Raw genomic sequence first — 26,222 nt, 5'->3', positions numbered from 1 at the left:
AGCTAGCTCATTGTCCAGGAAACCCAGAATCAGCCTATAGGATGAGTTAGGGATATTTCTGCTTGTCATGTGTAATTTTGAATCTCCAGTGTCACAGAGAATATGCAAATAGTAGACACTCAGTAATGTTGGCTGGAGAATTAATGAATGAATAGAGGATATCTAATGTTACACCTGATAGCAACATTGGGAAATACATTAATATCTGAATTATTCGTTATTTTCTTTAAATGAAAGAAAAAGCCACCTTTATGTAGATATCCTAATCTGTCAGTGGGTGTTTTCTCATGAAAGATCTAAGCTTTCTATGACACTACCAAGGGAAGTACAGAGTGAGCTCTCCTGGAGTAATGCTAAGAGCCTTTGTCTTCTCATCAGAATGGAAGCTTGTTCCATGCTGTTCCTTTTTAACTTACTATATATTTCTTTCAATCTGATTCTAAACATCTAATTGGAATAGTGTTTTCTAATCTTAAAGGAAAAACTATTCACTGTAAAACAATTTCTCTGAGGACTGGAGAGATAAAGAAGCCATTGCAACTGGTTTGCAGGCACATACAAAAGTGGGAAAGCCACACATGGACCCTGCTGAGCCTCCTGTTCTCACGTGAATATCAGGCCAAGTAGATGAAGCGATGTCTTTGGCTTTAGAAGATGAAGAAGTTTGATATCCCCTGGCATATGAAGCCACTAGAGGCAGTAAGGATGTAATAGTAGCTGTGATAAAAATGAACTGCAACACAGTTCTCCAGATACAACAGGGCGCCTCAGAAGTAAATTCTACTCTATTGTTCCCAGTATCTTAGTTAATTATTAGACACATTGTGTAAACTATTGTTTTTACTGGATAATATTTGGAGATGATTCAGTGCTAGAGTGATTTGATTTTCCAGTAACATTACTGGGATGAGAAAAGTTACCTCTGGGCAAGTTATTTTACCATAGTCGTATTTCTTCAGTTCTGTGTAGCACTCAACATGAACCAAGAAGCTAGGTTTTAAAGATTCTGATAAGAATAGATTAATTATTTTGACCCCTTTTCTCCCAGTAAACTTTTTGCACAGTGAAAATATGAAATTTTCTTGAAATTCAAGGATAACTCTTTGTTAGGGTCAAACATTTTATGATGCAGAGGTATAAAATTAATCCATTTTGTTGACAGCCTTATAAATCCTTTAGGAAAAAATAAAACAAAAAGAAAAATACATTCTATTGACAAGGATAGTAAGGAAATGGAACAAAATTAGTGTATTTACAGGACAACCTCTAAGACCATAATCATATGGTTCCTCTCAAATGCTACAGTAATGGACCACAGAACACTGCAAACAAGACATATCACTTAAAAATTGTGCACATCAACCTTAGCAGTCTTAGCACTGAAGGAATAAACAATGCATAATATTAATTTCAGCCTTCAAAAACCAAAAGAAAACAGTCAACAGAGGACTCACAATTTTAAAAAGTGTTATGCATTGTATTAAGTTTTCAAAAGTACTTTCTGACAAGTATAAATATTTTTTTTATTCTCACAAATATGAGAGCAATGAGGGACATATTTAGAAGACACACTGCTAATGACAGAATACTGAAATTATTAAAAATAAAGTGAAAAATAACTATTTAAAAAATCTGCCCAATACTATAAAATAATAGAAATAAAATAAAAGCTACTTAAGAAAATGTTCTATATGTAGTTTTGTTGTTCTTTTTTTTTCTGTAAAGAGAGGAAGTGCCCAGATCAAGGAAAATGTTAACTGCTTACATTAGAACCTTATTTGTACCTCCTGATCTAATTAGACAAAGTGAGGAAATAGTTTGAAATAAAATCTCAACCTCAAGATTAAAGGGTCAGCTATGTTGACAATAATTTAACCACAGCCTCTATCTTTCAGAGCTAAGCAATTTCACACCTAAACAATGTTATACTATTATAGTTTAGAATTCTTTTCATTTTAAACATACATATTTACATTAGCAAAATTGCTTATAAGTACCTGAATGTCACCTAATGAAAGAAAAACCTCTTCATTTGTCCTATGTACTGGGCTCAGTAATTGTATTTGTCACAAAAATAAAATGATATGACTATTTTTCCACAAAATTATTCTTTGTACCTTACATAACTTTGCTTACATTTCACAGATAAGATTCACTTTCAAAAGACATTATTTTAAATATTTTCCCTCTCTAGAAGTTAATTCAGACAAAGAATTACTTTCAGAATTATCACCAAAACTGATCATCATTCTAGATTTTCATCATTTTCTTATAAGTCATTGAATAAAAGTGTGTAATTTCATATGACAAATAAATCAATTTTTATTTATCATTTAAAAATTTTCATTATATTATAAGAAAAGTTGTAGTGGAATTTGGTATAATTACATTTGGAAAATTGCTATTTAAGAATTTTTTGGGGTGCCTGGCTGGCTCAGTTGGTAGAGCATGTGACTCTTGATCTCGGGCTTCAGCCCCATATTGGGTGTAGAGATTACTTTAAAAAATAAAAAAAAAAAAATGGTAAAAGAAAGGAATTTTGAAAGAGAAAGTAGTGCAACTAGTTTGTGAATAATTTTTAAGACACATGAGAACTAAACTCTATATCTTAGCCCTTGCTTTACAATGCTAATTTATAAGTTATGTGTCAACGATGCCTTTTTGTCACCATAACTTTTAGGGGAGTAATGGTTACCTTCAAATTTATCTTATTATTTCTGTTTAGGCAAAATCATATTAGCAGTTGGTTGAAGACAGTACTACTTATACTATTTATATTCATTTATGGTTATACATAGAAATATGAGGAAAACTTATGACCACCTGATATGCACCTTCATAAAAAAAGTTTTAAAAATGAGATAAATTACAAATGATTATAAGCTAATGAATTTTATTTAGAGTTCAAAATAACTTTATATTTTTAAGCTAATCCTTTCTCATAGAAGGCTATTAATAACAGATTACAATAGGAAAATTAAATCTTGTCTGAGATAAAGATTTGTGACAAAGTCAAAAGTAAAGAGTATGAATAAAAAGGTAATTCTCTAAGTAGTAGGAAGTTAATAATGATGCTCCCTAGAGATCTGAACAAGAGACTTGTATTTTCAATATGCATGTTAATAATAATGGATGATTGTGAATAACAAGCAGCTGAAATATGCTGACAATATGTAATTACAATATTTAATTTTCCTTAAAAATTTTGAGCAATTATGGAGAATTGTAAAAAGGTATAATAAACTAATGATCAAAGAACACAAAGTAGATGAAATGTAATGTAAAGTACATTGTATTACATACTAAAGAAATAATTTAAATTATTTGTACATCCTGATGGATTCTGTAACTTCTTAGGATATTCTTCTGCACAATCCAGTGAAGCAGAGGAACCAACTATGATTAAATCAATATTACAACATGTTAATTAAAAGCATAGCTAAAAAGTGTAACAATATTAAGTAGAAGATGATTTTAGCATGATTTCTATTTTAGAAGTGCCACACTTTTTAAAAAAATAGCTAAGTTTAATATTTTTATAACATGGAAAAAGTCCAAACAAAGGAAGATACATTAATAAAGTATTTAGAGGTCAGTTATAATGCAAACAATTAGTATAATACACATGCTTTCTTTCTTTCTTTCTTTCTTTCTTTCTTTCTTTCTTTCTTTCTTTCTTTCTTTTTAAATCAATGCCTGGCTTAAAAATATCAGTTCCTAAGCATTGGTGCTAATTTATAAATCTTTAAGAATAGAAGTCATAGGAGAGAAAAAATCATAAAAAAAACAGGGACATTTGCAAAAATGTTAAACAGAATAATGGAAAGATTTAGTGAGTTTTCTGAAGGTCACAAAACAATTGAATGACCAGGCTGGGAAGGAACTCAGATCTCCTTTCCAGTCAACATCCAAAATTACCAGATGCTTTTTGCACTCGCTTCCACTAAAAAAAAAATTAGCCTAAAACTAGTCAAGTGTTGCTATTCATAGCCTTAGACAGTCAATTTTTAAATCATTTTTAAAATACTAGAGTTTTATAGTTATGGGTTATTAAAAATGCCTAAGTAGAAATGTTTATTATAATATTAAAATTAATTTTCATACAAAATATTGACAGACATTAAATAGATTCAATACAGATTAGAGAGACACAAGTTTCCAGATAGCTAAGTTTGAAAATCATAGCACTTCTTTGTTTTTTAATATTATTTTTTTAAAGTTTACTTATTTATTTTGAGAGAGAGAGAGAGAGCACACATGAGCAAGGAGGGGCAGAGAGAAGGAAAGAGAGAGAATCATAAGCAGGCTCTGTGCTGTCAGCACAAAGCCCAACAGGGGGCTCAAACTCACAAACTGTGAGATCATGACCTGAGCCAAAGTCAAGTGTCAAAGGCTTTTCTGACTGAGCCACTCAGACACCCCCAAAATTGTAGCATTTCTATATTGATTATTTAAGACCATTAGTTTAACAGTAGACAAAAAGACATAGTTCCCTATTGTTTGAGAATCATTAATTACTCTACAAATAACTAAAGATTTTCCTGGACTTCTCTTCAAATTTAAATTCAAAATATTTACATCTGCTATATTGCAATAACATGAAATGTATCTGGAAGCCTAAAAGACATTTGAGGCAAACAATTTCTAGCTGATCTCCCAAAATAAAGATTTCCATTTGTGATAAATTTTACTATTCATTGTTCTAGATATTTATTAATTTATTAACTCATCTAATCAGCACAAACTTTTATTGTATACCTATCCTTCTCAAGTTACTGTGTGAGGTATCATGGAGGGGAAAACAAAGAAGCAAAACTATTTTTCTTACCTTCAAGTTCTAAGATACCAGGTTAGGAATCCTCATCAGAGAAGTCCACCTTGTGGAAACCCAATCGGTACCCATTCCTAGAGGTTGTCTTACATTGAGTGGCTGATGTTCCACTTTGGTAAAGCTTTTCTTTGTTTGAGTGTTGCATGTTGCCATCAGATTATTCTTCCCATCCTTACACATAATTCCTTTTTTCTTGTTTTTACTTTTTTTTTTTTTATAGCCCTTTTGCCAAGCATATGTTGTTAATGCTGGGATTGACTAAAAATTAACCTGTGGTGGAAAAATCTGTTTAGTAAATTGTAATCCTATTGAGAATCCTATGGGAAGAGAGATAATATAAAAGAATGAGGAACCACCTAAATTAACAAACTGGTAATAAAGTTTCCTTAAGTCAAGAAAAATCAAATGATGTGTAATGACAATATTTAGAATATAGTCACAGAGCTGGTCAAACACTTAGAATCCAATCACACTATTAATACATATGGATAGGAATTAGAAAATCCCACAGAGGCCTCATGAGGGAGGTCCAGAAGCAGCATACGTTTTGCACATGATAAATACATCTTTGGAGAAGGTCTTTATTTCAACTGTGCACGAATTTCCTATATTTTGATGTGCTGAGTATTAAAGGTATGGAATGCCTGAGAGTTCTGACATGTATATTAATGACCATAACAATTGTGATCTAATGTGGCATGCATTGTTATTTCCATGTTATAATGGGTGAGCTGTTTCCCAAAGAGGTTAAAAAAATCTATTCATGATAAAAGTTTGAGCTACACCCAGATCTTCACGGTGAATACTTTTCAATGCAAACTTTAACTTGACTAAGAACTTTTCAAGGAAAGCCTGTTTGATTTCGCATCTTATAGACAGACCCAAGATAGAACTAACCATTAATTTGCTAAGACCCCACATTGCAGAATGAGGGTTCAAACTAATGTATTATGACCACAACTGGGTAGGCAGCTTAGAATGACTTAACTTCCATGTGTTATACTTAGTCTAAAGTCAAGCTCTAAGTGATTGCTATATTTTTAAAAGTTAGACATGTCTCAGTGGTACCCAAGTGAAGATGACCGATAAAATGTAAAACTTAAAACTATATCCCTTTGAGAATACTTCTTTAAAATACACTTTTCTCTCACAATTGAAATATTTTCTTGGATTGAAAATTCTCAATGCTTCTTTTTTAGTAATGTAAAGACAGTGGGTCCAAAATTATTCAGTTACTATCTTATATCTATTCCTTAAGAAAATAGACTACTTCAAATAAATTTTTAAGTAATTTTGATTTTTACCAGAGCAATCTTAAACTGTAACCATCATTAAAAGTTCATGTTCACCCTTATGTTCTCCTACATTTTCTTGATAAAGATATATAAATACAATTTTACTTTTTATAAAAATACACATGTGAAAAAAGAAAGCTTGGAAAATATTTTTTAAACTGAATTTTAACTTACTTTTGTTAATTTTAAAACAATGTATAGAGAAGAGTAATATATCATTTTTATTTGCTCATCTTCTGTTATCTTAAGGGTAAAGAGTAAGCATGTGTGGCTGACATAGGAAGCAAACCATTTTAAGGCAATGATTTTAAAAGTAGGTACTGTCTTTCAGTTTATAAGTTGTCTCAGAAAACAATGTATTTCTATATTTATTATGCCTTCTGAATGATGAGTATGTTCAATGACTCCATATGATGAATCTATACCATGACTGTGGGAAAACTCTTCATAAACGAATCAGGCCATTGGAACACCTCAAATTTTAAATTAAGAGACTGAGCTCGCTATTTATTTCCCTACAAAGCCACTCCTCCTACTTTTCCAATTTTTGTGAATGGTTCCAACCTTCCTCTAGTCATACAACTTGAAAACCTTTCTACTCTCTGTGTCTCAAACATATCTCTCAGCCTGAACTAGTCAATCAGACATCAATCTGTCCTTCTTTAATCCTTTCAGGACTCTGTCCGCCTCCCCCAACCCCTCCCTTTTTTTTTTTTTTTTTTTTCTTCCAAATACCTCTACCTTTGTTGAAACATTTGTAGTCTATTTCCTGAACTATTCTGGCTTCCCTGCCTTTGATGTCTCCTTAATATCCTTCATTTAGACTGCTGCCAGACTTTTTCACTGAATCACTGTCTAGTTTAAAAAAAAGGGGGGGGGGAGTAATCATTAAAAGAAAACCAATTAACAGAACAAAATCCCAAACTTATGTTTCGTGGCATTTGGGGCATTTAAATCACCTTTACAAACTCCCTGAATAGCGATAATGGATAACTGGTGACCCCTCATTTTTCCAACAGCCTTCTGAGGTGCTAAGAGCACTAACTCAGGAGCAAAACAGCCTGGGTTTGAATCAAACCAGCCGCTGAAGACTAGTTGTGTGACCGGGCAACTCACACACTACCTCGGTTCCTCATTTCCCTCATCTATTGCAGACCCACTCTCAGGAGCTCCTGGTGGGAGTTAAGTTAAGCTAGAAAGGGTCTAAGCAAATGCAGTAGAGAGCCAGGGAAATATATTTATACCTAAGTACTTAGGTCGTTGTGACTTGTGTCATTGTGACCGGTTTTAGTTGTTGCCCCACGGGGGGGGGGGGGGTGGGAGGCAGGGCTTGCTCCTCTTGGTGATTGTACTCTGTATACAAAGTCAGTTCTCAGTAGATGTTTGTTAAATCCAACAGAATGTAAATGAAACAACAAGGGGGTGCCCAGCTGTGTAAAGGAAAAATAGCTTGTCTTGATGGCACAAATTTCAGTCACTTCTTTTCTTTAAATCAACGCTATTGAGGTATAATTTACACACAATAAGATGCACCAACTTGATGAGTTCCGACAAATGCGTGGACTTTTGAAACTGTTTTTTTTTTTTGTTTGTCTGCTTGTTCTTTGCTCAGTCATCCGGAGCCCAATCTTCACCTGTAGACAAGGTATCCTTCTGCCCTCTGAAACCCTGAGTCCCAACAAGACTGGCCAGGAGTGTCCCATTGTCGGGAGCCAGGGCTCAGCCTACCTGCGAAGGCTTCATGGAAATGTGCTCGTGAACAAAAGAACGCTGTGTCCGGGAACTTCGGAAGTACCCCTTCGACCTTTGCGGTGCTGGATGCTCTCCCGGGAGGGACACTCCGTGGGCGGCCCCCTTGTTTTGGCTACCGAGCTGGGGGTTTGAGGGCGGCCCTCTGGACGCTGAGCCGGGGGGCACAATGATCCCTCCAAGGGTCAGCAAGAGTGCTCGGCGGTCAAGAGGCCGGGGATGGAGGTCAGGGTGGCGTGGAGCAACCGGCCGGGGGCCGGACGTGACCGGCAGACTCAGGGCTTGACCCACAGGCTCACACAAAAGAGGCCGGAAAGTGTCCGGAGGAAGCGGCGCGTCACGGGGGACGGAGCCGGGACCCTGCCGCGGCCGCCCAGCTGCGTCCCGGTGACACGGCCCGCACACCCAGCCGCACTGCCGCCACCGCCTGCACCGCGGCCGCCGCCAATGAAACTCCTCCCGCTCCTAGGTGAGTGCCCAGCGAGGTCGCGGAGGGTCCGGGGCTTGCAGGGAAGGGGATTTTTCCGAGGTGGAACTCGCGTGCCAAGTGGATTTGGCCCGGGTTCCAAGAAGAGTGGACGGCGGTACTTCTCAGGATGTTTTTTCTCCTTGGCCTTTCAACTCTGGAATTGGATATGCAGGGCCCAGGGACCAAGTCACCTTTTTATTCCTGAATACAAAGTCCGCAAAATCCCCAACGTCTCCTTTGACCTTTTTTTTTTTTTTTTTTTTCGATCTCCCCTCAAAAAATTTGGGAAACCCAACCCGGTAACGCTTGTGGGAGGCTTCCCGGCATTTTAAGGGAACTGCCAGCCCAGACTTTGGGTTCATTTAAAATACCATTTGGATGATGCTGTGCAGAAGGGTTATAAATCACATCTTTGCAGCTGAATTAATTCTGGTTTAGACAGTATATCCAGCCCTATGTGAGGCCGAGATTTAGAATCAAATGTTAACACTCTCTTGTTACCAGATAAGGACAGTTTATCTCAGATGACTGTTCTAAGAACAATGATTTGCATGGCTCCTGACTGTCCATCCTCAAGCAGGTGTGACTTCAGAAGACCTGGGACAACAATAAAAAAGGACGGGCCCATGCTTTGCCTTATCATTTCCGAACAGCCCACAAAATACCATTTCCAACTTTGTTTTCAATTACTCCAAAATAAAGCCTCGTTCTCTTTTCTGCTTCATTTTATTGGTTGTGTTTGTATGGTGTCCGTTCCCAGAAGATCAATCTTTGACCAATATGTTGAGTTTATCTTAAATTCTCCTACTGGGGGAACATGTAGCATAAATTTTACTATGGAAAAGGCAGGATTTAAAAGAAAATTAGACTACAGAAAAAAACAATAATTGCATTTGTCCTCCTGATGTTATGATATGTTGCTCTTCATCTTAAAAATTACAGAGATTTGAATTTGACAAGACCCAGACCATCAAGTCACCTTGATCTCTGCACAGAATCGTTCCCAGAGGCAAGAAATTGCTTTACAATCATGCAATCCCCTTTAACAATATTTCGTCTCAGAACCAAGAGTCCAGTGATCTAGGAATACTCTTTTCTGTATAGAGCTGGGTTGTTTACTACATTATAGCTTTGTTGAGATTTACTCAATAAATACTGACATTGAAGAAAGTGCTCATCTTTTTGCTTACTTGCTCTTGTGCTGTTAGTTAGCTAAATACTCTCTTGGGAAATTCTCATAATCCATTTATCTAGATGGAAAGAAAGAAGGGTTTTTGTGTTTACTATAGTATGACTCAACAATGGGGGGGGCAGGGGAGAAACTTTTCTTTCTCTTTCTTTTCTTTCTTCCTTTTTTTGAAAAGGTATATTTCTCTATTTTCCGCAGTGGGTTTTTCCACTTTGCTGAATTGTTCCTACACTCAGAACTGCACCAAGACACCTTGTCTTCCAAATGCAAAATGTGAAATACGAAATGGAATTGAAGCCTGTTACTGCAACATGGGATTTTCAGGAAATGGTGTCACAATTTGTGAAGGTAAACAACCTTTATTACCTCTTTTGGGTTTTTTGGTAAGATTAAATTCTGATATGATTGTTTTTCCCTTGTCCAGAAATTAAGTGTTTACATTAAGCTGTATGATTTCAAGCTATTGGTTAAAAAAAAAAAAAAAAAAGCTTAATTAACTAAACAAGTTTGAAGGTCCCACTTGAAAATGTATACTTGATTATTGATTTTTGAGGAGTCCATGTATATCTTATTTTTGGTGTAACTATTGAACATTGTCCTTGAACTTAAGCTGGAAAACTAAGTTGCAGAGAGCAGAGTCAATACCTTTGGAAACGAAAGAACACAGAGTTCATGAAGTCCAGGCTATATGGATATGTGTTGCCTTCGGGTACCTTCTTTACTACCTGACTACTTAAATTTGAGGATAATATTAAGAGATTCAAGTGTTTTGCCTGTATATCCTGCATGATACCCTGGAGAGAGAGAGAGAGAGAGAGAATTTTGAAAATGTATTCTTTTCTGAAAAAGTAGATCTCACTTATAGAACTTGAGGCTACAATCCAGAGCAAGAATGGTAGAAAAGGTCCTAGCAGGGTGCAATTCAGCCCACTGATTTGATAAACAGGACCTTGTCCGAAAATCATATTTCAGTGACTTCTTGTCTGTGGTTTCAACCGCCACTCTTTCTCTTCCTTCAAGCCTCACTCTATCCTTCCTCTCTCTTTCATTTTTAGTAGAATCTAGTTTTAACTGGGTCAATGGAAAAACATTCTGTGTATTAGAGAGAGAAGCAGTTCCAAGTCATATAAATTAGTTTTAAAATATAATTAAATGACAACTTCAAATTAGAACTATGTGGTATTATACTCCTAAATGTATTTAAGATAACATGGACTTTTTCTAATTAAGCCAGGATATTGTACATTGTTAATATTGCATGTGTTTGCTTATAGCGTAAACAAGCTGTATCTCGTGATTCAATTTGATAGGCTCTTAAAAAAGATTAAATATGCAGTTCTTAGTAAGACCAGACCTCATCATAATTAGTTTAATGTTTAAAAAATGTAGAGCAAAGCTACAGTTGCTTAATGGTGCATTAGATCAGGCATTTCTGCTTGTACATACAGCCAGGATTTGTAATATACTATTCCACAAGCACTACGAAATTCTTTCTATAAATAATCTTAGATTTTTACTGTGTATTTAATTGAATGGCATTATAGCAAGTTGATAGTCGAGTGACCTTCAAAATATTGCATCGAATATATTAGTGTGCTTTTCCACTAATCATTACAAATTGCACTATGATACTTCATAAGTGGTGTTGCCTTTTTGTTATTTAGATTCTTTTCAACTGTCATGATTACCATCATTAACATCAATAATTTTTCACAATTTGGACCTTCAGCAGCTAACCAGATCATAATCATCTTTTTAATGTTTTTTTTTAACACATCTTCCATTATCCAATGCACTCTTCCCCCACAACACCCCCCCCCCCCCGCCCTGCTGCCTCAGTCAATAGCCAGCTGAAGGGCAGAAAAAACTTTCTGCTGGAAAAAAAAAACAAATACTGCAAGATCTTTTGGCCTGTAATTTCTTTTCACACAGAACAGAATTTGTAATGGCACTTTTTTTTTCAAGTTCTTTTTAACAAATCCCTCATTTAAAGAATGTTATAAATTCACTTGTCTTAGGGATACAGGAGTACTGATGCATAGGGGCACTTGTACCCCAATGTTTATAGCAACACTCTCAACAATAGCCAAATTATGGAAAGAGCCTAAATGTCCATCAACTGATGAATGGATAAAAAAATTGTGGTTTATATACACAATGGAGTACTACGTGGCAATGAGAAAGAATGAAATATGGCCCTTTGTAGCAACATGGATGGAACTGGAGAGTGTGATGCTAAGTGAAATAAGCCATACAGAGAAAGATACCATATGGTTTCACTCTTATGTGGATCCTGAGAAACTTAACAGAAACCCATGGGGGAGGGGAAGGAAAAAAAGAGGTTAGAGTGGAAGAGAGCCAAAGCATAAGAGACTCTTAAAAACTGAGAACAAACTGAGGGTTGATTGGGGGTGGGAGGGAGGGGAGGGTGGGTGATGGGTATTGAGGAGGGCACCTTTTGGGATGAGCACTGGGTGTTGTATGGAAAGCAATTTGACAATAAACTTCATATATTGAAAAAAAAATAAAAATGAAAATTAAAAAAATAAATAAATAAATTCACTTGTCTTAATATTCACTATGTGAGGTTTATAATGTCCTCTTAAAACTGTTCAAACAGTGGTTTGCACCTTTTATTAATTCATTGGTAGATTTTTGAAATTTATTTCAGTAAGTATATTTAACATGTGTTTTAGAGTTAAAACACTATGTTCTCAACCGCTGAATTGTCTAGATTATATATTGGGTTTGAACAGTTGGCTTTCTTCATCTGTGAAGAGATTTCCCACTTTTCCTATCTTTCTCTAAAATTGGTATTAGGTCAATAAGAAATGACCAGACAACAGTTTTGTTATAAAGGATGGCTACTTCTTGAAGAGTGAAAGTAAATTTCTTTTTGGTATCATTACCATCATCTTCCTCATCTCCATCCAATTTGACTCCCTCAGAGACCTGTCAAATAAATGTTATGGTAGTAACCAGACCTCACTTAAATGAACTCTGTTCCAAGAACTAGTTTTATACAAGTCATTTAGAATTTGGGTAACCTAGTCCCGTAGAAACAAGTGTTTTTTTTGTTTTTTTTTTTTTTTTTTGATGTTTATTCATTTTTGAGAACCTGAGAGAGACAGAGCATGAGTGGAAGGGGCAGAGAGAGAGGGAGACACAGAATCCGAAGCAGGCTCCAGGCTCTAAGCTGTCAGCACAGAGCCTGACACGGGGCTCAAACTCACGAACGTTGAGATCATGACCTGAGCCAAAGTCGGACGCTCAACCGACTGAGCCACCCAGGTGCCCTGAAACAAGTTTTAATACTAGTGACTTTATTTCATTTAATCATCTTTTAATTGGGGCGCCTGGGTGGCGCAGTCGGTTAAGCGTCCGACTTCAGCCAGGTCACGATCTCGCGGTCCGTGAGTTCGAGCCCCGCGTCAGGCTCTGGGCTGATGGCTCAGAGCCTGGAGCCTGTTTCCGATTCTGTGTCTCCCTCTCTCTCTGCCCCTCCCCCGTTCATGCTCTGTCTCTCTCTGTCCCAAAAATAAATAAAAAAACGTTGAAAAAAAAAATAAAAATAATCATCTTTTTATTGAACAAATATTTATTGAATATTTTCATTGTCATCATTATCATTATCACCATCACATCAAGATAGCTAATATCTAAGATATTAATTAGCACAACACCTTCATCTGTTGTTATTCTCATTTTATCTATAAAAAAAGTAGAATCTTAGAAAAGTTAAGTGAATATCACAAGTGATAACAACAAATAAGTAATAGAGCTGAGATTTCAGCCTAAGTCTGTTTCCAGAGCCTGTACTCTTACTCACTATGTTTGCCATAAGACCTCCACTTAACAAATACTGCTATGCCCTTGGTTAAAGTAATAAATAAGGAATTGGCCTTGATTTCCAGGATATCTAGGGACAGCTTCAGAACTATATTAACGACTTGATGCAATGTTATAAAATATGCAAATACAGGTAAATTTGAGATATGTAATCAACTGCAGGGTAGCTTTCCAAGTGGGGGTGACATTTAAGCTGAGAATCAAAGAATAAATAGGATTCATTAAGACTGACAAAGTGACAAAGCCAGGCAAAATGAATCAGCAGTAACAAAGGCCTAGAAGTTGAACATGTGTAGTATGTTTTAGGGAGCCCCAAGTATTTCATTCTGGATGTATATATCACAGGGCATATTAACTGAGGGGGTCAGTGGGAATTAAGTTTGGGTGTCAAGATATGGACTTTTTCCTCTTAACAAAAAAAGAGCCATTGACAAATATTAAGTAGCTAAGTTACATGATAAATAGTGTATATTAGAAAGATGACCCCATTCGGTAGAATAAGAATGAATTAGCAAAAGTCAACCCAACCTATACAAACAGTAGTACTGGGGTGCCTGAGTGGCTCAGTTGGTTAAGCCTCCAACTCTTGATTTCAGCCCAGGTCAAGATCCCAGGGTCATGGGATTGAGCCCTGAGTTGGGTTCCCTGCTCCTGCTTGTTCTCTCTCTTTCTCAAAAAAAAAATATAATAATAATAAAAATAATAATAAAAGAAAAAGAAAAGAAAAAAGAAAAAAATCCAATAGTACTTTGTACAATTCTTACAGTTTATGTCACTTCTATCCAATATATCTTAATTTTCATAAGCTTTTGAAATAAAATGTATGGATGCTGTCTTTTATTTACAAACACCATTTTGAATGGTTATAACTAGTTTGTTAAGCTCAATGCTATAGCTTTTTGCATATGAGAGAAGCAGGACTCTGAAGCTTAAGTGAGTTTCCCAGTGTCCCAAGGCTACAGTGACAAAGCTAGGGCTCAAACCCTGGGGATCTCAACCTTCTCTAGATTACCAAAAATGTCACTAGTATTACTAATCAGCTGATGTAATTAGATTAGTGTAGTACAGCTTTTTAAATCAAATAGGTAAAACAGTATCATTTGAATAGGAATTATTTATTTTCGACAACCTTACTGAGGTATTAACATGAATTTATTTACACACTTATCTTTATGCTGACAATGAGTGTATTTTAAGGCAGAAGCTGGAGAAGTGTAGAAATTTGGGGATATATTTAATGGCTTTTGAAATTGTTGATGATATTTTCCTAAAATTTAGGATTATTTTAGTCTTTTAAACAAATATTGTTGCTATATGTTTTGCTTCTCAGCACAGTGTTGGTTACTCTCTGGAACACAGTTATAAATCTAAAAAGTGAGACATCCCATCTCCCCTCAGTAATTTGGAAGGTTGGAAAAGTTGAAAGAATCTTGCTTGATTTGAAAGATATTGCTTGATTTGAAATAAACTGAGCTGGGAGAGGTAAGAAGCAAGAACAAGGGGAAGGATGTAGTACAGTGCCTGATTGGGTGTGGGCGTCAGGAAGAAGGTAGTAGACTTTCTCTTCCTACTCACATCTGAACTCAGTAAGTGGTGCTGTGTTTGGGAAAATTTCATGGAGTCAGAATGGGTAAGAAAAAAGTTGTCCCAGATGAGGATAAGAAAGGTCAGGAAAGATATAATTGACAGCTTGTATGCATGTATAAAAATCTTTCATAGCTTGGGACATGCTTGTTATGAATAACATCGCAAGCACTTTATAAGAAATAATGAAGTCTCAGTGCCTGCACTCAGGGAGACATACTCTATGCTTAAAAAACAGTTTTTTTCATTATCTAATAGCCATATATATGCTTGCAAAATTCAGCTGGGAGAATATCATAATAAACTAAAGAGCATTGTGACAATAGTAAATGTAGAGAGAATAGTGTCGCAATAGTTATCTAAGAGTTTGGAAGAAGAAATGGTCTGCGCGTTCAGAATGTGGGAGAAATATTCATTAGAATAATCTGCTAGCATCATTCTGCCCAGGCTACAATATAAGTACCAAGGACATGTAATTTTCTTCCATAATAGCTTGTTTTTTAGTAATGAAAGGATGCTTATCAAAATGGGCAAACCGAATGTCATCAGAACAGATGCAAAGCATACAAAATGTGTGCATGTGTTTGTACATCGTGTATCACCAGTTGCCACAGATATACTATCTAAACTATCTCCTACAAAAAATAACTGCAGTTTTAAATATTTAACAAAAAAACGGTTTGGTAATTTCCATAATAGACACGTGATCAGCAAAACTTAAATGATGCAAGTCCTCTTTTTCCTTTTCCTTTTAAAAATAATTCTATTTTTAGTGGGGCACCTGGGTGGCTCTGTCAATTAAGCATCTGCCTCTTGATTTTGGCTCAGGTCTTGGTCTCAGCTTTTGTGAGATCAATCCCCACATCTGACAGCATGGAGTCTGCTTGGGATTCTTCTCCCTCTCTGCCCCTCCCCCACTCAGGAGGGGGTGCATGCACACTGCAGGCTCTCTCAAAATAAATTAAAGAATTAAAAATTAAAATAGAATATAAGCTTAAGGAAAGTGTTAAAATGGTTTATGCTTTTATTTTTTTCTTCCTATATGTTGAAGGAATTTGTCATCTTATGAAGTGGATATTTTTGAGGAAATTCCACCTAATTATTGTGGTAGAGTTTGTTCTCTCTAATGTGTAACCTCTTCTTGTCAACACACGAAAGAGGTCATACTTCTAGTACAAGGAAAAGGATTTCTGGAATTGGCAAAGGCACTTTATTTATTTGGAGGAAGTTCATGAAAATCACGCATCCTGGAATGTAAGCCTTGGGTTAATTTAGACTGTCATTTCTTAAATAGGTTACATTTCCATTCAGTACAAGACATCCCAAGGAAATATGTACTTCACTTTAAATACATCTGATACATGACTATCTAGAAGCACATTAGAGTTCCTACTTTTTCTTTTTTTTTTTAAATTTTTTTGTTTTAATGTTTATTTATTTTTGAGACAGAGAGAGACAGAGCATGAACAGGGGAGGGGCAGAGAGAGAGGGAGACACAGAATCTGAAACGGGCTCCAGGCTCTGAGCCATCAGCACAGAGCCTGACGCGGGGCTCGAACTCACGGACCGTGAGATCATGACCTGAGCCGAAGTCGGACGCTTAACCGACCAAGCCACCCAAGCGCCCCTAGAGTTCCTACTTTTTCAAGTTTGTATTTGTATTCATGTACCTAAGAAGATCATCTGGAGTATGTAAAAATGCATTTGTTTTACCAAAAAATAAAAACTTTGCTTCCTCAATACTTTTTATTAGTATATCACATATGAAGGAAAATGAATCTTGGAGTTATCTAACTTTCTTCCATCTAGAACCTCCAGTTGATTGTTCAAATATTATTTAAATATTATGTATAAATCAGGAGCCACCTCCCTCTAGGGATTGCAATAAGAAGGAGAGAAAGAGGGAGAGGGAGGGAAATGAAGGCAGGGAAAATGAAAGAAAGTTCTGGTCCTGGCTACTACTTGTGCCATTTGAGTTTTGTTGATAAGCTGCACAATTTTATAAATAAACACTTATCTCATCTGACTTGACAATGTCATTTTTGCAGGCTGTTTCAGAAATCATTTTTTTAAATCATCCTGTTTTCATGTTTATTGCACAGGATAATTATAAGAATTAATGAGATAACAAACTAAGAAATATTTTGAGATCTTAAAAGAGGTTTTAATATGAACATATGATTTTGGGTTTTTTCAAGTAATTTATACTGAAATATCATGACAAGTTTTCTTCATGTAAAAATCTCTTTTATTTGTAATCATTTTAATCTTTTATTTATTTATTTATTTATTTATTTATTTATTTATTTATTTTTGAGAGAGAGAGAGAGAGAGAGAGCACATGGGCATGAGTTGGGGAGGGGCAGAGGGGAAGGGAGAGAGAATCCCAAGCAGGTTCCTCACTGACAGGGCACAGCTTGATACAGGGCTAGGTCCCATGAACGATGAGATCATAACCTGAGCCAAAATCGAGAGGTGGACACTTAACTAACTGAGTCACCCAGACGCCCTGTAATCTTTTTAAATCAGTATTATCTAGGTGGATTTATTGCATATTTAGAATCAGAAAAGTAATATCAGCATAGAGATTTAGCAATAAACACATTGCTTCTGAGTTGTTTTAAACAATCACAAAGAGTTGTTCAAAATTCTGAGTTAAATCAATTCTAAATAAGACTTACCATCTGATTTGACATTATTAGTGTCCTGATTTTTTTTTCTAAGTTAAGACTGCCATTTTTGTTTTTTGTTCCAGGCTAAAACATCAGTTCACAAAGTATGTATATATCTATGTATAAGTGTGTGTGTGTGTGTGTGTGTGTGTGTGTGCGCCCTATGATATGTGCTGATGCTAAGGCATCAATAAAAATGGAAATGGATATTGTTTTTCTGGAATTAGTGTTCATTTTGCATGCAGAGTGAACATGGCAGCTACACCATCTTATACTCTCTGTTCAGCCATATCTTTAGGAACTGCTAGGAAATTAAAATTACATGGAAATTGTGCTCTCAATGTGGAATTTTCATACATTTTAATCCTCTGTGCTTTTCAAGACAACTACTGGTAGAAATAAGAACAAAAGGATCATAGGGATAGCACTTTCAATTCCACGAAGTAACTCACCGAGTTCCAGTTTTTCTGCTTTGTTTACTGTAGCTCTGATCTTTTGTCAGCATTTTAAGATCGCAAACTTTATGTTGCTAAATTGATACTTCCTGTGTCCCGGGGCGTGTCAGTTATCTACAGCCCCAGCTTTATAGGACATCAGCATACTTTACAGCCAACTCCTGCTTATTTCAGAAGCAAATTATCCAGTCTCCTGATTATCCATTTTTCCATTATTTCTTTTTCCTTATTTAGGCTTTTTTCATGCTTAAAGAAGTAACTTGCATATTTACAGTTTATTTACAAAAAGAGTAATAATATTGATGTTGATTTTAGTGCTTTCTGTGAGCTAAATGCTGCTCTAAGCACTTTACATGAATTTATAAATTTAATCCTCATAACAACTCTTTAAAATGAGGGCTAGTATTACCCTCAATTTATAGATTAAATAATTTTCCAGTGAAAGCACATTCAAACTATTGCTTTATATAATTCTCAAGCTACTCTGTGAAGTAAGTCTGCAAATAAGAAAACTGAATCTCCCTGAGACATAAATGAATTATTTTGGTTGTTGCCCCCACCTTGAATCTGCTTTTTACCTGATTTATCTGATTACTACATTATCAAAGAAATTGATTAAAAACAAAAAAGTATGAGGTGTATATACTTAAGATACCTTAGGAATAAGTGCAAGCAAGTTAAAACTATTTACAAGTTTCAATATCTTGATGAAACTCATAGATCAGATAAAGTTGTTTAACTCCTGTTCATCGACCTCCTTAAAACCCAGTGTATTGACAATACAACCAGTGAGATTGGGGTGAGGGGGATGGGCACGGGAATTCTATAAATTAGGAGTGAACTTCTCAAAGCAGAATCAGAGAAGGCTTCTGCAAAAATGGCAGCTCTTCCTTGTGGTGATATCCTATACCCTTCCCAGAAAGGAAGTGTCAGTCTCGGTGACTGGTTTAGTTAGATGTGATTTTCCAAAGGTTACCCTGATTGGGCTCCTTATTCCCCATTGGCATTTGAGCCCAAATAAAGACAAGAAAAAAGACTCTTAAAGGGAACTCTGGCATCTGCCTGAAAGGAATTGTTGAGAGTAAAAATTGATGTCACCTTTCTGCCTATACCCCATCTATGCCACCAGGAATAATTCTTGGAGATTGCTCTGCCCCTCCACCCTCAGATGTAGGGAATTCTGAACTGTCTTGTATGTACTAAGGAGGTTGTAATGGCTGGCAGGCAAAACCTGGGCCAAGCTACCTGAGATAATCAACATTGCTCTTTAAAAACGTGAGGATCATTTAAGAATAATCAGTCATTGGAGAAGAGCCAATAATACAAAGCACAAAGTTGAATAAATAGAACAATCGGCCTGGAAAATGATACTGTTAGGAAGAGAAAAGAAGTTGAAGGGAAAAGTCTAGCTTATATCTTCAAAGAGATTCTGAAAAAGTTTGCATCCAAACAAACAAAAACAAGTAGAATAGGCTTCTATGTACAGAAAAATTATCATACCACAAAAAATTTTCTTCTTCAATATGTCTTTAAACCTTTGTGCTGCTCAATTCCTCGTACCTTTATCCCCTGTTTTTGCTCTCATTTTGTAGCAAGAGGCATCAAGACAATAGCTGTAATTCTCAGGAATGAAAGCCAATGTTTCAAAGTCACCAGAAGATTGAGAGCATAGTCTCCATTCCTGGGTTTCCACCCCTACCAAGATGGTCACACAAGGAACAGGGAGGTTATAAATATCAAATTTATTAACAAATCAGTGGAAGATACATCAGGACTCAAGAAGTGAAGATATTCTGAGCCGATCAGCTCAACACAATCATCCTTTTTATAACACAGTTTCACCCTTTTGTGATCTTTTCCTTCATCTGTGCCAAAACCTCTCCCAAATTCTTTCCATGCTTTATCTCAACGTGAAACTAGGTAGCCGATGTGTTTTCTGATCCTAATTGCCTGATTTATCTGTGGTTTTCACATTATAATGTCATTAATACAGCGATGGAACCCCTATGCAGTCTCACTATATTGTCTGTTTTCCCAAGTGATTTCCTGAATTCACCTGCTCATACTTTTGATGGTTCCTGCCAGACACACCTAATGTATTTTTCTCCTCCAATAAAATATATTTATCATTGAATCAATATTAGTCCCAAGTTGAATTGATAATATATAGTAGTAAAAAAGTGGTAAAAAAAATAACCCAGGAATTGCAAAACTAAAAGTTAAGACGAAAATTATGAGAACAAAACAGAGAAACGGGACTAGACATGGAGAACCTAACATCCATGTAATAGAAGTCTTACTGAAGAAAGGATAAGACAAACTTTAGCAAAGGAAATAATAAAAGGTCTGACAATTTCCCAGAGCTTAAGACAGACATGAGTCTTTAATAAAAAGAGCCCTCTAATCCAACCTATCTTCTACAAAATATGTTTATGCCTTCACTTCTCAGTTTATTGCCTATTGAAGCCTTCTCAGCTTCAATGTCTGTTGATTGATATCCTGCTATAAAAGAGGAGTATCATTTACTTCACATTGTCACTTTTATTCATACATTCAAGTTGTTACCTTCATGTCCTTAAATAATAATGGAAATACTGGCTATCGGGCTACTCCATTCCTGGAGCCTAGGGTGAGGACCTCTTCAGATCATAGGGACAGAGAGAGAAAGGACTTTAGGATGGCTGTGGCCATCAGGAGAGTGAATAGATGAGCCGAGCAGCCTAAAAATGTAGATGCCTACTACAGGAGAAGTTTTTGTCAAACTCTTGAGCCTCATTTCTTCGTTAGTCTACTTTCATTTAACCCCTACTTCATTTCATCACTTTTCTGAGACTAATTGTAGCCCTAAGAAGGGAGGGAGAGTATATTTAAAAGTCCTGTGATTTTAATCGTTATCTTAAAACTAATTTTTAAGTGTATTTATTATTTTCAGAGAGAGAGAGAGAGAGAGACAGAGAGAGAGAACAAGTGGGGGAGGGGCAGAGAGAGAGAATCCCAAGCAGCCTCCATGCTCAACACTCCACTCAGGGCCTGATCCCACAACCTTGAGATCATGACCTGAGCTGAAATTAAGAGTCGGAGGCTTAACTGACTGGGCCACCCAGGCATGTAATTTCTAAATCAAGTAATTCTAAATCAAGAAAAGTAATTGGGCATGAAAAGTAATTTCTAAATCAAGGTCTTATTTTTCAAGTTCCCATTGTTAGATCCATCCCTTATATCCTTATATTGCAGTAGCTAAGACCCAGCCCTATAAATTGGAGCCTTCCTGTTATGCCATGGCCTAGTAACTAGATTCTCTGATATAAATTCTAATATTGCTGTGCAGGGTTTCCAAATTTGTTTTCAATATTCTAGTCTTGTTCATCTGGGATTCTCATGATAAGTCACAAAGTGCATCTGAGCCTGTTTCTCTGTGAAATGAGCAGATTTCACCAGGATCACTATCAATGTCTATTCCGGTTTTAAAATTATTTGGGTCTATTATTGTGAGACATGTATTTGAACTGTAGTTAATTTCCAGTTCAATCGCTTTTGAGGTAAATAGCCTGGATTTGGGGCTTTATTTGAAACCTGAAAGTGAAACAGAGATTTTGGTCTCTTGCCTCTGAACTCAGTACACTTTTCATTGTTGTTTTTGTTTGTTTGCTTTTTAACTCTGATCTCTGGAGCTGGCATGACCTAGGCAAGCAATGCTTTCATCTCCTCTTTCTGCTCCATTCCCTCTGACTCATGGCCATAACACATCCTGATACTCTTTCTTGCTGAGCCAGGATGTGACCTCAAATTTCCTCTCAAGACAGGTGCTGCAAATGAATAGGGATTGGCACATAGGTGAAACTTATTTTCCATGTTTTCTCTGGTACCTTCCACTCTTGGAAGGAATTTCTGGACCAGTCTTCAGGAGCACTGCACTATTGCAGTGCTGAAAGCTAAGCTATTAAATATAATGCAACCAGAAAGTTAAGTACTGTAGCGGAGTGATTTGAACCATTAAAAACAATCAAGAAGGCTATAAAATCTTGATTTTTATATTTGCTTTCCTATTGGAGAGGTTTAGCTACTTTTATATGTTATTGAGACTACCTCCCTTTGAATAAGATGGTGTGCATATCCATTTTGTGGGTAAGAGGGTTGTGATTCATGTGCTTTTATAATCACCATTTAACTGACATCTGGAACAAAATGCTACAAATGGAACTTGTCTTTGTGTTGCAATTCCAAAAGTACATTGATGATTGTGTGTTTATGAATATGTGATGAGCCAGGGACAGTGAGAATGGAATTGACCAGAGCAATCCTCTCAGCTGGAAACCTGGACCAAATTTCTCCTTTCTGAGGATTACCTGTGTTTATAGGCATCAAAGTAGCTTTGTGTCATGCCCAATAAATGGGATGGGATAATCAACTGTGTTTGTGCTCAGGGGAGAAATTGGGCACTTTCCATGTTGGAAATACTATAAGCTGAGACTCATTGTGTAAGACACAGTACATGTCATTCTCTTTGGAAGATTTTTTCATTTCTATCTATTAAGAATAATTGCTCATGTTTTCATGTTCTCTTCATAATTCCTTTTTATTTTGCACTAATACATAATGTTGGAGTAAGTTTGGATGGGGTCTAACTGCTTTTTATAGTACCTGAGGGAATGGCTGTTTGGGGACAGTGATGGCTGCTTGAGGACAGTGACTAGTCCTTATTCTTGATTGTACCCTTGAAAACTACCAAAATTGGATCCAATATATAAAATATCATGAACTATTTTTCAGGTGCTACTCTGACAGGTTGGTGCACTATTTTTATTGTTCCTTCCCTATGCTGAATGTATTAAGATATTGCAATGAATGATATCTCTACTTGTACCAATCTGTGCTTAGATTTCATTGAATTTTATGCATTGTAAAACGCTGATATAGCAAGGTTACCTTAGGTATGATCCCATCACAAATATTTTGCTATACATAGTGTCCAATGTAGCCATATGGAAGATTTGTGTGATCAGTGAACATCATAAACTTCACATACTTCTTTCCATAACATCTTTGTTTTCCTACTTTATTTTGAGGATCATCCATACAATACTGAATGTTCATTAAGTTATTTATTGCACTTTTGAGAATTTTCATGAGTTAGGAAGCAGCATGTGTTAGGCAGGGTCATTTGCAATTTTGGCACTAATCCTTCATGATCATCCCCCAGTTTTGAGGACGATCCCCTGGTATTCATGTTTAAGTCCCAGGAGTTATTTATGTTGACTGTGGTATTTCCTTTTGTGTCTTATGTTATCAAAAATAACTTTTTTACAAAAATCCTAGGAAGTATGAAAATACTGGCACTTAAAAACTGATATTTTGGGGCGCCTGGGTGGCTCAGTCGTTGAGCGTCCGACTTCGGCTCAGGTCACGATCTCGCGGTCCGTGAGTTGGAGCCCCGCGTCAGGCTCTGGGCTGATGGCTCAGAGCCTGGAGCCCACTTCCGATTCTGTGTCTCCCTCTCTCTCTGCCCCTCCCCCGTTCATGCTCTTTCTCTGTCTCAAAAATAAACATAAACATTAAAAAAAAATTTTTTTTAAAAACTGATATTTTTGGGGCACCTGGGTGGCTCAGTTCATTAAGCATCTGACTTCAGCTCAGGTCGTGATCTCACAGTCCGTGTGTTCAAGCCCCACGTTAGGCTCTGTGCTGATAGCTTAGAGCCTGGAGCCTGCTTTGGATTCTGTGTCTCCCTCTCTCTCTGCCCCTCCTTTGCTCATGCTCTGATTCACTCTGTCTTTCAAAAATAAATAAGTGTTAAAAAAAATTTTAAATAAACTTTAAAAAAAACTGATATTTTTACTTTTAATCATAAGAGTACTTTGATAGTTCTTTCTTAAATTGCAAAAAAAGAATTTTAGTTTATGTGTTACTGAAAACACCTGCCTCATTTATTGCTCCTTCTAATGAACTGACCTTTTTAAACACAACTTTATATGAAACTGTGTTTATTATTTAGTTAACCATTTAAGATGAAGTTTTATCTGGTTTGCATTAATGTGTTTAAGGTGAGGCACTGTTGTTTCATTTTTTTTATCAAACTTTAAATTTGATTAAAATAGAATAAATGATCACATGAAAAGGGAAGAAATATTCTTAACTCTCTGTATCTTTAAATCATTTCCTTAGAATGTTGATATTTCCAAAATATAAAGATTATCAAGAAACTATTGTCTCCATCTACAAAAAAAATTTTTTTTAATGCATTTTAACCCTTCCCTAGACTGACTCACTTTCTTGCTCTAGAAAAGATTCTTATCCCGTTTGACAGTGCTGGAATCAACTAAAAAGATTACGTGTTTAGAAGGCTGTGGGAAAATGATTTTAACAACTCTAAATGTATTATCTCAGATAATTTTCTATTTCCTGTCTGCTTAAGATACAATTTTATATCCTGTATCAACCATCAAACATCATCTTGGTCCCAACAATTTGAATTTACAATAGATTTGTATAATTTATTAGCCAGTTGCAAGAGAGAACACCACTGGATAGTGTATATAGCATTTATATAAATATCTCAAACATTTGCAGTGTTAAAAAACAGCGAACACAGCACATTTATCTGGCATGGAAATTGTAATTTTCTGAATATTAAAATATTAAGGCAAGGCTATTGAAGTATTTCAGTTCCTTTAACTATTTTGGTCCATTACCATTGAGTATAGAGAAAAGGTACTAACACTTAAATTACTATAGTCTTGTGTGTAGTGTGAGTAAGGTAAGAATGAGGATATTAGGAGAAAAAAGATTCAGTGTAAAGAAATTGGAATATACAGAAAGAACTTCAACCTGAATATAACAGATTGTATTTTATATTCAAGTCAAAGAGCTTTCATTGAAAATGTGATTATCTTGAGTGTCATTGGTCAGAGAAGCTCAATTCCTACAAAGTCCCTTTATACAGATTTACTGAAAAGTGCCACTATTTTCTATAATAACGTGATTTTTCCCACAATTTTATATTCTTAGATAATTAATTTCTTTACCAAGAAGTCTGGATAAGTATACAGATTCAGAGATTCTCTTTATAATTGTTTAAAAGTTCCCAGATAAATTGCTGGAAGATAGAATGTCAAAACTGTTCAAACCTAGTACTTACTTTAAGGAGGAAATTAACACTTTGGTCCTTTATTTGCCATGGAAAGAGATAATGACGTTCTCTAGGAAGATTAGAATCTAACCAAACAGTGTAGGCTATATATAGCATACAAAGCCTTGTGCCATTTGTGAAAATGCTATCAGGGAGAAAACCCAATGACTGAGTTTCTGTACTGTATTTTTTAGGTACACAGATTTAATTTAGAGATTATGGTTTGAAAATAAAATTTACTGTATGAGTGTTTTTGACTGATAAGAAATTGATTTTGTGAGCTTGCTACACATTAATTGAAATATCTGGCCATGTGTCTTGCCTAGATTTAAGAAACCATACGTACTTGGAACCATATATATTCCTTCACGTTGAACTAGCAAGTTAATCACTTTGTTACCCATGTAAGGAAGAAACTACTTTTTGCTGGTGTGGTGTCTGAATAATCTCCCTGTATTGCATAACAAGTGGGTTTTACGTAATTGACATTGTATTTAGTTGGTTTCAATATATTGAAGGTGGAGACCTTTAAGTTATTTAGGAGTGATATTATGTACAAATTAAATGCAATTATTTATATTTTCTAATATTTTAAAGGCTATATTTCTAAAATCAAAAATAAGAATGTGTGTGCACATAAGCCCATTAAAACATAAATGTTATTTGTTATTGATATTATTCAATGCATTTTAGAATGCAGTTTGTAAGAAGTTAAAATAGAATGAAGGTGGTTACATTGTAAGTGTCTTTAATATGTTTTAAATATAAGTTTATTTAACAATTATTGACTCAGGTTGTGCTTACACAGGAAAAATAGATTGCAGACAAGAGTTAAATCATGCAATTTGGCAAATCTTCCCAAAGAATGCCCAAATATATAATTTCCATCAGATTTTTTAAACTTAACTATCCAGGTCACTTATCTACACAAGAATTATCCAGCAAAGGGGATATCTGTATTTTATTTCTCTTTTGTGAATAAAAGAACCAAAATTTGGGTCGT

The 26,222-nt window shown here is 35.7% G+C and overlaps 1 protein-coding gene across 1 annotated transcript in view; it reads left to right on the top strand.

Annotated features, from left to right (window-relative positions):
* Positions 1 to 8,133: 8,133 nt before the first annotated feature.
* ADGRL4 (adhesion G protein-coupled receptor L4) overlaps positions 8,134 to 26,222 on the top strand; it is a 111,273-nt gene continuing 93,184 nt past the window's right edge. The window contains exons 1-2 of the mRNA XM_007079197.2: positions 8,134 to 8,344; positions 9,732 to 9,881. Of these exons, the coding sequence (XP_007079259.1) occupies positions 8,323 to 8,344; positions 9,732 to 9,881 (172 nt within the window). The 5' untranslated portion in view covers positions 8,134 to 8,322. The remainder of the gene's footprint in view (positions 8,345 to 9,731; positions 9,882 to 26,222) is intronic.

This window comes from Panthera tigris, chromosome C1, assembly GCF_018350195.1.
Source record: "Panthera tigris isolate Pti1 chromosome C1, P.tigris_Pti1_mat1.1, whole genome shotgun sequence".
Classification (NCBI taxonomy): Eukaryota; Metazoa; Chordata; class Mammalia; order Carnivora; family Felidae; genus Panthera; species Panthera tigris.
The sequence above is the reverse complement of the archived record's forward strand: the minus strand, read 5'-3'. Positions and strand labels throughout refer to the sequence as shown.